Here is a 13,474-nt window from a genome sequence, read left to right on the forward strand (position 1 = left end):
AAAAGCGAAAGATCGTAAAACCATTGAAAGTACTCCACTTACCCACATGGTAAAATCGTAACCCCAAGGTAGAAACATAACGCCCGTATTGTATTTCTCCACGTGTGTTAAATAGAAATTCAAAAAGACATTCCATATCACAAAGAACATACGAATGGGTGGCAAATCATCAGTTCCGAATAAGGAAAACATATAGATTGGTATCAGTACAGCTGAATAGGAGTCTAGACCATGATCGAACAGTTCACCAAGGGGGCCACTAGTCCCTGTTCGCCTCGCTTGTTTGCCATCCATGCCATCTGCAATTAAAGATATTTAGCAATCGTACCACAGATATTTATTGTTTATAATTACAATTCATAATGAATTTATAAAAAAAAAACACTAAGTTATCGATTTATCATAGTATAATACCTAAATTATAGTACAGCAAAATATTTAAGGCCGCCACAGACCATACCCATCTGGGTACTGTATTTTCCACTGGATTCGCTGCTGCAAAATCCCAATCATAGTAGGCCAATAGAAGGAAATTTATAACTGTCATGAGAAAACCTACGAAAGTTAAAATATTTGGCGCCAGCCACATGGGCAAATACTAAAAATATTATTTTTTAAAATATCATAGATTATTTAATGTTTACAAATTGACATTTACCTCCACACATTTGTTCCAAAAGGGATGCATTACATAAACGCTGAGAAAACTGGTGTCAATACTGCTATACTGTAAATAAGATAATGACAAATATGTAATTAATAAAATTTTTAATATAATATGAAAAAAAGTAATTGAAAAAAGTAAGCACCAAACCAGAAGAATATCCTAAATATTAGTTGAAGGTAATATAAAGCGTTATTTATCTGTAATCTAAACATTGACTGCATCACAATGAAAACGAAGATAGCTGCACGCAGAGAAGGAATATGATCACCTCAAACATGTTTTAAGAGCAAAATGTTATTTTTGGGTGGTGACCATGTAACATGGTTTTCGCAACCATATTATTTTCTCGGAAATCATGTATCTGATTTCGGCAAGCAGGTTATATTTGACGGAAAAATAACATTTTAGTGACAAACATGTTACACGGTCACCCTACAAAAATAACATTTTGCTCTTGAAACATGTTTGAAGTGATCATATTCCTTCTCTGCGTGTGTTATGGATTATATAGCGATAGGGACATTCTGTGTGGTCCCTATCGCGGATGCCGAAACAAACCATGATACGCGAGGTGACCATAGCTGCGTGACTTTCCGACACCAGTAAGATGGTCCTGGGAGAATGGGACCCCAGAACAGATTCCATAGGGAAATAACTGCTACAAAGATTGATCGGGTGAAAGAACGGGTTTGGCCGATGTTTATTTGGATGACCCTGACACCGAAGTGTCTGGGTTACAATGGAATGTTTTAAATGGCTCGGAAATAAAACGAGGCCACAACACATGAACATTTTCACAGATTGCCAGGTGGCAATGAAGGCAATAGCAAACATTAGGGTTCAATAGCGAACCGTGTTGGTATTGTTGGATGAATGGACACGGGAGACACATACGAGTAACGCGATGTAGACTAATGCAGCGGTCGGAAGGATGTCCACGCATATAGAATTGAAAGCACATCTGTGCCGTATAGGAGTAGCATGAGGATGATGAGACCTGAATCCTCTTTTTCAACCTTACCTAAGTGGTCAAAATAGACGCATAGTAAAGATTCTCTAATAACGCTTTAAGGTGAGTACTATGTTCGGTTTTCGAGTTGAAAATCACTTTATTTTCCCGATTCCTTTCCTGAAATAATCAAAATTATAAATGAAAAGAAACGAACTATAAATGAAAAGAAACGAATTCTTGCCGAAATCTAGGGGAACAAGAAACCGCGCATCAATTGAGTTAATCTATCTGCTTTATATTGAATTGTGTTAATAAAATAGCCGCGAATATTTCATCGCGAAAAATGAACATAGTACTGATCTTTAATTTGGGAACTTGGCGTGGAACAACTTCTCAAAAATGACGGCTATTTTCCGATAAGATTTGGATATCGTAACATATACGACGTGGTGGGGATACAAAAATGTAATGTCAAATTCGAACAATGCTGGCAGTGACATTAAGTGAAAGATTCAATTGAAAGGACGGTACTATGTTCGGTTTTCGAACTGAAAGTCGCTTTACTTTAGCTGTAACTTTTTTAAGTAATTAATTTTAAGGTAAAAAAATAGTCAATTGAGGCTTATGTTCGATTTCATTTAAATTTATATACACGCAGAGAAGAAACATGATCACCCCAAACTTGTTGCAAGAGCAAAATGTTATTTTTGGACGGTGAACATGAAACATTTTTGTCGTAAAAATATTGTTTTCACAGCAAACATTTGTTTTCTCGGCAAACATTATTTTGCGCAAACATATTCCATGTTCAACGTCCAAAAATATCATGTTGCTCCAAAATCATGTTTGGGGTGATCATACACCTTCTCATTGCCATGGCAATGATTTCGCTCATATGATATAATTCATTATTTTTGCTTTATATACTTTATCCCATGGTCAGAACTAATTGTGTTAAACATAGTTAAATAACAATGCAAATCAATTCAGTACAAGTGTACATAGATGTTCGCTGTGTAACGTTGTAGAAGACGAGGCGATTTTTACTTTCTTGGCCGATGCCCGATATTGGCGAGTATAAGATTCAAATTCTTTGGGAAGGTTATACTTCATCAATTTGAAATCATTGATATACTAAATGGAGATGGAGATTTTTGTTGGTACCGTTTATACAAATACTTAAAAGAAGCCTTAAATTATAGAAAAAATCTAATAGATGAATTCAATTATTAATTAATCAATTTATAAACAACTAAAACTCAAATTACCAGCAGACGGTTTGAATTCAAACCATGCTGTATGATTCCTTATTAGCCATAAGTTATATACTTGAACCTACATAACATTTTGTAACGTTATATAAAAATAAAGAATAATTGAATTGAATTGAATAGTTAAATAACAAAGAAACCTTTTGCTACATTTTTTCCAACCTAAAATGCAGTTTCGAGCGACTTAGTTTAGTTTTTGCAAAATAGCAAACTTTTTCTCTCTTCTATAAAAGAAAACCAAAACGGGACCACGATTTGAGAAACCCTGTAAATGATTATGACTATGAAGAATATACCGGACAGATCTCTTATCATATTTTGTACGCACACGATCTTTGCCCAAGCAATTCTAATGGATTGATTCCACAATAATTATTTCATTTCAATTATAGGCCAAAAAAAGCTTAAAAATTTCATTGAACATAATCTTGGAATATTGAATCACGAAGCTCGACAAAGCCAACCGATAGAGAAATTGTGACGTGAACCTTTCCAGAGAATATCAGCACTTCACGTGGTCAATGACACTTCACACAATTTGCCTGCTTACTGCGTTTATCATGGGCACTGGGGGTGTCAGCAGTATGAAGGGCTGAATGAATGGATCATGGATGATTCTGATCACTCTCACAGTAAATGTGATTGATAACAGCAACAAAAATCACTCAATGAGCAAAATCAAAAGAAAATAAACAATAAGAAAATAACAAAAACAAATGATAAGAACATAAGGACATTTACAGCGAAACAAATTGAGGAGGATGGTTGATTAAATTCCCTTACAATAAGAAATGACTGAGAATGAATGCCAAGCCTTCCTGAAATAAATCGGAATAAGGATGACAATTTTAAAGGATTTTTCTTAATAGGAGTTCATTCTAATTACCATTACTATTATTTATTTATTTATCGATTAATTAGATTTACAATAAAATTATAAATATAATTGTAAGCTTTGACTGCTAGGGTCTTAAGCTTAAGACATTAATCATTATGTTGAAAGCAAACAATTGTTATTATTCTACCTTTACCATAATTACATTGGCAGGCATGAAAAACTTTTAAAGGTAAAGGTGAACACCTTTACGAATTCCGAATGACATTTAGTTAAGTAAGAATTTATTAATATTTTTGTGTTACCTCGGGAGCTAAACCTTCACTTCATGTCTATAAGAAATAAATAATTCTAAATTGTCTTTATTTAAATATATATTAGTAACAGTTTATTTCACACCTTCATACAGCCCCTATCATAGGGCAATATCCGCTTCGTATGGGGTGAGCAATACAAAAATAGAACATCATTTTTAATTCACCGACGATTAAATTATAATCTGATGTTATAAATGCGTTTTTTTTATTTTTGATAAACATTAGGGAAAGTCGATTGATTTGATTTAAAAAATGTTATTAAATGAGCCCACTTCACAAATTTTAAAGGAATTCGTTAGCTTCTCTAAAGGAAGATTTCTCTTTACTAAGCATTAAATTTTTAGACAACCTTTTGACGCTGGCAATTTTTTTTTTTTTCAAAGCAAATAAAAAAGATTAAAGACAATCTTCGTATGGTTTGTCACAAATTCCGGAAAGGGAAATTCCATTGTCTAAAATTTCGTTGCGAAGGAAGGATATAATTTGGATTAGAGAGGAATTTCGTTTGTCTAAAATTTCATTCCGGATCAGAGAGAAAAATATGATCTCGAAGAAATAAACTTTTATGTAATAACTTATTCGTAGATATACCTAAGCTTGCAAAATAGCCATTTATTGTCCAAATCATCTAGGCAACCAAATCTTGAAAATATTGACTTCTCTCGCTGATTGCAGTTGATCAAAGTAATGCTGTAATATCCCAGCTAAAAAAGCATCGCCAAAAAAGTAGTGAAAATGTTCTTTTTGGATCCGGAAGTGGTGCAAAATTGACGCAGAAGCGATGAATTTAACATGGGCTTGTCATAGGACGGAAGTCCTCCATTTCAACAGCCGTTGCACTGAATTTGCATCACTTCTTGAGGTGTGATCCGAATTCAATGTTTTGGATGTAAATTAAAAAATTCTGTGATATTTTGTTAAATAAATAATTTTTATAATTTTTTATAATTCTTAATTGTTTGTAACGCTTGTCGGAAATGTTTGACCTCAAACATTTTCAAAAATTCACAATTTTTTCAGATTGGATTTAGCATTTTTTTCGACAAAATTTATGAATTCTTACTCTTTTTTAATCTATTTGAAGCAAAAAAAGTTAAAATTACCCATTAAAAGTATTAAAAAAATATGTTATAAAAAAGTGCATTAAAAGAACTTCCTGGGTAGTTAAAATAAAGAATATCATTGGGAGTGCATGTCCTGGAAGTGCTTTTAAAGTTGTGCCTTTGGAAGAACTTCTAAATTTTTTTGCTGGGATGAACACTACTTGAATACGAACGAATATTGTAGAAATAAACAAAAATGTAACAAATCATCTAATAAATAAATAAATGTAATAGAAATAAATGAATAGAAATAAATTTATGTTGTTTAAGGCAGTTGGATTCGTGAATTAAGTAATAATACACCTAATATCCCATTCACATTAGGTTCGTGGATTTTACAACTCTCTTTTAGAAGGCAAATGACAGTTAAAATCTAGTTAAACTGGATGTTGGAAGTATAATATGAATAAGGTAGAAGAAAGCATTTATTTAAAACATAATATGGTCGTGTCATTAATTTAAAGCGCAATTATTATGAAATATTTGTGAAGAATCTTCCTTAACGGATATCTTCAGAAATACCGTAAATGCTCAAATATGTGAATTGTAGCTAATGGTAACTATGTATATTACATTTTAAGAATAACAATTTGAACATTACCGAGAAGTATTTATTATTGTCATTACAAGTTAGTCATTATAACACACCGCAATGTAATGCAAGGTGTAATGATAGCTTTACTCCTCGCAATTCAAATTGTAATGAGATGTGGTTACCTAGTTTTTGCTGGGTAAGTGGACAAATTAGTAATAGTAATATATGGCATAATTCGGGATACATGTAGACAATATTGGTATACAATCGGGATATACATGTCATAACCTCATTCCATAGCTTTAATTTTCAGTATGTGTCAACATTTGTTTGTGTCCACAAAAACAGCAATTGCGGGGAGCTTGTCAACAGCTGCTCCAAAGGCAACAAAGGTGAGGTATTCTGATGTTAACATATATAATATCAAAATTTATTGATCCAAAGAAATTATTATAAATATAGATTCTACTCAACATTTCAACTCAATTACAAATATAAGAATGAAAAACAAATTTAATAGCGATTTCGATTGGGAAAAAAAGGTGCAACGTTCTCGAAATTGAAAGCAAAATATAAAGGACACTGTGATAGATTTTGGATCCTGTATCCCTCGCAATATTAGGAATTAACAATAACTTTGGAATGACGCTATCATTTGGTCGAAAATGCAATGAGGAAAAAAGTTTGGTAACACCAAGGCAACATATTTTTTGCGAATCGAAAACGCCATAAGTAAATATTTAGTTTTTTTTCGACCCACTCTCATATTTCAAAATTCTTACGTCTGTTGGGTATAAACTAAAGGGTGGTGTTATAATTTCTTAAAACATTCTCCACTGTCAGAGACATTTTTAATTGGCACAAACGGTGGAGAATAATCTCATAAAAGTGGGGTAGGAAAACATACAACAAATAATTTACAAGTGTAAAATTTGCATATGCCTCATTTCCCGCCACCCCCGGTGGTGGTTTGTTAGTTGGTTTGTCGCTTTGTATTTTTAATTCAATTATTGCTCTTTTGGACTATGTCACAGTACTCACCTTGTACTTTTCGAAGCCCTTCAAATGGGCTTCCGTTAAATATTTGACGCCCAACATGTTTGTCGGTCACCTTAATTACGCCTGGATGCCTTTAGACAAATATTACTATGAAGTTCAGGTGGCACTGACTCCAAACACTCATTGGTGTTTTGGGAGTTGCAAATTATTTTGTTATCACACACTCTCGCTCTCACTCCGCACACAGGAAAATTTAAGAATTTCTTTATTTGTTTATTTTGGATCGAATGTCTTAAGTTTATATTTTCTATTCTTTTGTAAAAAAAATTGCACGTCTAAGCTCGGTACACACTATCTTCCAACTGGGGCGACACAAAAATCTATTAAAACACTCGGCTGTCATTTTACGCGCAAAACTAGCAAAAGGCGTTATCGCCCATATTCCGACTTAATCAGTTGTGAATATAATCGCACAAGATTCCGAATTAGTAGAAACAGATTACCGCCAGCACAACTTCGCACAGTGTGAAAAAGCTGTTTGATTGATTGATTCATATTTATTAAATATATTCTATAGCAGCTACTTTTTCATTTCAAATTTGTTAATACGTGGATATGTATGTACACATTTGACGATTTCTTAAAGAATCGATTATTTAACGTTGACAATATTTAATATATATGCATCGTAAACTCAAAGGTCTACATTACTTATTTCCCCCCAAAAACTAAAGCAAATATCACCCACTGTGCTTTGTGTAAAGAAGGAATATAAACGGGCACTTCCTTTAGAATGTTTTCATTAAATTAATTTTAAAGCATAACAATAGCGTGTACTGGACTTAAGTGAACATGTCATATGTATGCATACGTGTATGTTTGTACGATTGTCTGTAGGTATGTATGTGGTCTTAATAAATTTGTTGATGAATAGAATTACAGTGAGTCTCACTTTTAAATGGGATGTTGTCGAATTTCATTGCAGTGAATCGGGTGTAATTCTAATGAATTAATCAGAGAATCTGATCGATCATGCCTGTCCGTCCGGCTGTTTTGTTTTTTTGCACACTAACTCTCAAAGAAATTAGTTTATCAGCATATAGTTAAGGGTAAAATTTTAGCTCAACTTGATACGAACTCCAAGATGTACCATATGGGCCATCTAGTGCTTCCCCTTATAATGGTCAAAATTCCTTAATCCCTTATATTGAATACGCGTATCGACTTGAAACTTTACATCCGGAGCCTCCTGGAGGAGTAAAGTTTATCCGATGCGGATGAAATTTGCGTTCTGTTAGTATATGCCTCCTAGCAACCGGTTACTTGTACACCCAGAAAAAAGTGCCTTCGAAACTAAAGGAAAAAATTTTCATCAATATAGTTTATCCATTTTATTTCCATTAAAGTAAATTTTTGTGAAAAATAATAAAATTTGCTCGTTTCAGTAAAAAAATCCTAAACTGTAAGCAGTTAGGATTAGTTCGTTAACTAGAATAAGGCATGGAATTTTACTCATACTATTTTCTTCGCTGGGTATAAGAATTTACTACTGAAAAAGAAAATTGTATTCACCGATAACAAAGCATTCGTAAAAATAAACAAAAACCGAACTAAAACCAAGTTTCCTCAAAATTAGTAAAATTTCTTATAAAATGATAATTGCGACTTCCTTTATAATAGAAAGTTTTTCATACATACGAACAACACTTGGCATAGAAAAATATTTTAGTTCATTCGTACTAAGAAGTATGCAATCCTTTCAAAACTAAAGGAAACACACTTGTTAGAATATAGGAAATTTTCCTACATTTCTATTGTCTACCTGTAATCGATACCTGTCATCGTAATCGATGTGTTTGCGCGTGGGTGTAATCGATATATTTGCGCGTCGGTTGTTTTTTTAGTTGGAATCGCGTTGTTTTGGTATACGGAGAGATTGTTAAAAAATAATATGGTAAAATAATATAATAAATAACAAATAAAATATATAAAATATTTGTTATTTTAAATTAGTGAGAAAATTTTTCGTTTTTTTTAAATAAATCTATCAATGTTCGTGATAGTGTATAAAGAAAGAAAACACCAGCAGAATAACAATCCTTTCATTTGTCTTCATTTTGGAATCTTCAATTATCAGGTAATATTCAGTGACGCTAACCTTTTGCAACAAAAATGTTTTATGATTTTTTATATTTGTAGGTATTGAAATTGTAAAAGGAGGACAAAATCGATAGGCAGCAACTTATTAAAAGTGAAAAGTACAATAAGAAGGAAAAGTGCGTTTTACAGTTGATAATATCACACGGAAATTGGAAATAGTGGAATAATAAATTAATATTTCAAAGAGATTCGATGCTGTTGATTCTTAATAAATATATTCAATATATTAATAAAACATGTCTTTTATTGAAGATAAAATTGCTTATAGAAAAAAATAAAATTGTATTTAAAAACGAAGGTAAGCAGTTCTAATTATGAAGTAAAAGTTTTACCACAAATGTGTAAGATTTGTCGAAATGAATGAAAAAATTTCAATAAAATCATTCCATATATGAATTCAAATTAGTTAAATTTTTTCATTCTGTAGTATAGTGGTATATAAATATAGGAAAATGTTAACTAATATATGGAATGCATTATTCCTAATTTCTACGAAAATCACATCGTTCAAACAAATAAAAATGTCTTTGGCGCTATACGAAGTTCAACTTTCTTCACAATGAGTTCATTTTAACTTAAAGAAGGGGTCACTTTTTTCTGGGTGTATGATCTATTTTGGCTCCATAGTTCATTGCATCTATCATGCGTTTGATATCATGAGAGCCGGTTTATTTATTAACCTTCAAAGCTTCGGAGTACTTTATATCTGGGACAAATAAGAATATAGTACAAAGTATTTTCAGAACTGGACTGTTTCCGATTTTTACACCCCCTCCAATTTCTGTTCATATGTTATTATTGTAAATTGCTTACATCCAGATCAAGCTTCAAATATCGAAAATGATTTGAAGATTGTCCCTTATACTATCGCATTTCTTACTGTTGGAATATAATTAAAAGTTCTTACTATTCAGTGCATGAATTGTTCACATATACTAAATCTTGTAGGTACGTAAGGGTTAATAAAAACCTATTCATTTTCTTCTTCGTACTCTCGTACTCTTTCGTGTAAATATCAAGAGCAACATAGATGATATAGGTTAAAATGAAGTGAACAATCATCATCATGCGAATAAAATCATATATAAGCAAATGTGGCGAACGACCAATAAAATATGTTTAGTTTATCCACAAACAGATCTGACGAAACTGTTAGGATCTAAAGAAGCCACACATTTCACACATATTTTACTCAAGAAAATTATTTAATTTAATTCCATGTCATTTATTCAATATTATTAATTTTGCACGAATTTATTTGTGGGCAGTACGATTTTGTTATGACACTCACTGTATGCATTTTCACCGATTATGTTTTCTGATTTACTAAAAATCGCGATTTTGCCATTCGCAGTATAGTGAGCAACACAATAATCTCACAAAGACGAATCCGAATCATTGACATTGAGCTCCAATTGTAAATGAAGCGACAACCGTTCGTCGTATGGAAGCTCATTAAGATGTTTTTGATCAATGTAAAATACAGCATAACGTAGAGCCTTGTTATTCTTCCCGTATCACCAACCAAATTTGGCATCGAAATTAAATCAACTGAACATTTTGAAATGCCTCCCTGAAATTCAATCTAATATCGAAGCGTATTATGTCGTGACTTGATTGTATTTCGTGTATTTTGAATGTGAATACTGCCGTGCTAAAGATTATCGAATATAGAAATTAGTTTTTATTTTTTTATAAACAATAAAAATTCTATCTTTGTGCTTCTTGGTATTTAATAATACATAATTAAAGAAATAATAGTAATAATAATATGATTATAGCACTGTCATCATATAGAATATTTAATTATTCCCTTCAACGGTGTCCGCTCTCGATTTTAATCACATACAGACAGACACACGGTACAAACACACCTACATCCGTACAAGTGAATGCAGTTTTCTTTTTTTAAATATTATCGGTCTGTCATACATATGAATGAATATAATTCTCACAACAGAATAATTACGATGAGTATAGCAATGATGAAGTTAGGGATGATAATAATGATGATTATAACATCGTCGGTGTTGTTGTTTTACAAAGGCAGTAACGATGATGACGAGTAACTGGGGCAGCTACCGTATGTCTCAAGTGTGTTGAACGTTGTCGTATTTCGCGCGAAATAATTCAATGGAAACACTTAAACCCCGAAGAATGTACGAATAAATTGAGGATGTATTTATTATAGCAAATGTTCTCCGCAGTTCGTTCGTGTAAAGACAATTCAAACACGTCTGCACCGGCCGATTCTATGGACTCGACTGAAATGGCATAAACAGAGAGTACAATGTTAGTGCTGGTATGTTTACTGGTCAATGGTTGTTGTGTGCTTTCTTTGGTGCGCTACTTGCCGGCAAGTTGATTCGATTGGTTGTTGCAGTTATATGTACCCCGGTATTTGCATGCGATAAAGTTCTTTCCCCCAACCAAACTTTGACACTTTTTGCTATTTTCTTTCTTGTGTAAAAATGTTTATTTGGGGAAATAAAAAATAAAATAAAGAATTTTTATGAAAAAAATTACATTTACATTTTTAATTTTTTCTGACTAATTGTATATACGGAAAACTCACTATAGTCATCAACGGTTGATTTTCTCAAAATACATCCATTTTTCCCACCAAAACACTAAATTAAACATATAAATATATATATTTTTATACATTTTTTTTTTCAAATTATGGATGGAAAAAATGTGGCTTTCAGCTTGAAAACTTAATATAGTTCACCCAGAAAAAAGTGACCCCTTCTTTAAGTTAAAACAAGTATATACAGTAGTATGTTAAGTTCGGCCGGGCCGAATCTTAAATATCCACCACCATGAATCAAATATAATAGTTTCCTTTGAAATTTTAAGGGGGGTTTGATGACAGATATTTTCCCAAGCAAATCAGTTCAACCAGTATGCTTCCCACAGATAAATGTAAAGATTTTACCTATGAAGACTAGACCAGATTCTGAATTTATAAGAACCATTTTTTGTTTGAGTTTTAGAGGAATCATAAACATCTCTTGTCAATGTGCAAGAAAATGATGAAATAACGCCTTGATTTGAAATCTAAAATCTGTAGAATTTCATCCCAATTATTTAAATTATTACGAGAAGTAAAATCTGGAAATGTTGCATTCAGTTTCAAGCAATTTTCATGATCAGTGCGCCTTCTATACCCTCAATAAGTGAAATCGGTCTATATGGAGGCCTTACCAAATGGACCGATAAAGCTAAATCATATACACTTTGTTATTGGTCTAAAATTCCAGTATATTTTCAATTTGTGGATAATCGGATAAAAACTACAATTTTTAGAAACCCTAGGAGTTAAATCGGGAGTTCGGTGTAATGGGGGCTATACCAAAACATGGAAGTATACACACAGTATTCAGCACATTTAATTGTAGTTCTAGAATCTAGACCCCAAATCGGAGGGCCGCTTTATAAGGGGCCTATATCAAAAACTGTACCGATACTCAATATATTTGGCACACCTCTTTATGGTCCTAGAATACTTCTAGATTTCCAATTTCAGGAAAATTGGATTAAAACCAGGGATTCTAGAAGCCCAAGAAGTAAATCTGGAGATCGGCCTATATGGGGGCTATATCGAAACATGGTCCGATAATCACCATTTTCGGTACATCTCTTTATTTTCTTAGAATACCTCTAGATTTCCAATTTCAGGCAAATTGGATAAAAACTACGGATTTTAGAAGCCCAAGAAGTAAATCAGGACATCGGTCAATATGGGGGCTATATCAAAACATGGACCGGTACTCACCATTTTCGACACTCGTCTTTATAGTTCTAGAATACCTCTAGATTTCAAAGTGGATAAAAACTACGGATTCTATGTTAGAATTCCAAGAAGTAAAATCGGGAGATCGGTCTATATGGGGGCTATATCAAAATATGGGCCGATACTAAACATTTCCCGCACACCTCCTTATGGTCCTAGAATACCTCTAGATTTCCGATTTGAGGCAAATTAGGTAAAAATTACGGATTCTAGAAGACCAAGAAATAAAATCGGGAGATCGGTCTATATGGGGGCTATATCAAAACATGGACCGGTACTAACCATTTTCGACACACGTCTTTAGGGTCCTAGAGTACCTTTAGGTTTCAAATTTCAGGTAAATTGGATTAAAACTACGGATTCTAGAAGCCCAAGAAGTAAAATCGGTAGATCGGTCTATATGGGGGCTATATCAAAACATGGACCGATACACCCCATTTTTGGCACACCTCTTTATGGTCCTAGAATACCTATAGATTTCTAATTACAGGCAAATCAGATAGAAAAATACACTTTCTAGACGCCCAAGAAGCAAAATCGGGAAATCGGTCCATATGGGGGCTATACCAAAACATGGACCGATAGGCACCATTTTCGGTACACTTTTTGATGGTCCTAAAATACCTCTAGATTTCCAATTTCAGGCAAATTGGATAACAACTACAGTTTTTTAAGCCCAAGACCCCAATTCGGGAGGTCGGTTTTTATGGGGACTATATCAAAACTTGGACCGATATAGCCCATCTTCGAACTTGACCTGCCTGCAAACAAAAGACGAATCTGTGCCAAATTTCAGGACGATAGCGCCATTATTGAAGGCTGTAGCGTGATTACAACAG

The 13,474-nt window shown here is 33.1% G+C and overlaps 1 protein-coding gene across 12 annotated transcripts in view; it reads right to left on the reverse strand.

Moving 5' to 3' along the window:
- The window catches only part of LOC142227388 (ethanolaminephosphotransferase 1), a 29,170-nt gene extending 18,061 nt beyond the window's left edge, over nucleotides 1-11,109 (reverse strand). Inside the window, exons 1-5 of one of the 12 annotated variants that reach the window (XM_075297914.1) lie at nucleotides 10,922-11,109; nucleotides 6,722-6,991; nucleotides 659-727; nucleotides 415-598; nucleotides 43-299 (exon numbers count right to left, since the gene is read on the reverse strand). In XM_075297914.1, the coding sequence (XP_075154029.1) occupies nucleotides 43-299; nucleotides 415-598; nucleotides 659-727; nucleotides 6,722-6,778 (567 nt within the window). In that variant the 5' untranslated portion in view covers nucleotides 6,779-6,991; nucleotides 10,922-11,109. Of the gene's footprint in view, nucleotides 1-42; nucleotides 300-414; nucleotides 599-658; nucleotides 728-6,721; nucleotides 7,060-10,130; nucleotides 10,370-10,794 lie in introns of those variants that run through there. The other 11 variants (XM_075297908.1, XM_075297913.1, XM_075297912.1 and 8 more) reach the window with 11 other exon arrangements.
- Nucleotides 11,110-13,474: the final 2,365 nt, after the last annotated feature.

The sequence above is a fragment of the Haematobia irritans genome, chromosome 2 (assembly GCF_050003625.1).
Source record: "Haematobia irritans isolate KBUSLIRL chromosome 2, ASM5000362v1, whole genome shotgun sequence".
Lineage (NCBI taxonomy): Eukaryota > Metazoa > Arthropoda > Insecta > Diptera > Muscidae > Haematobia > Haematobia irritans.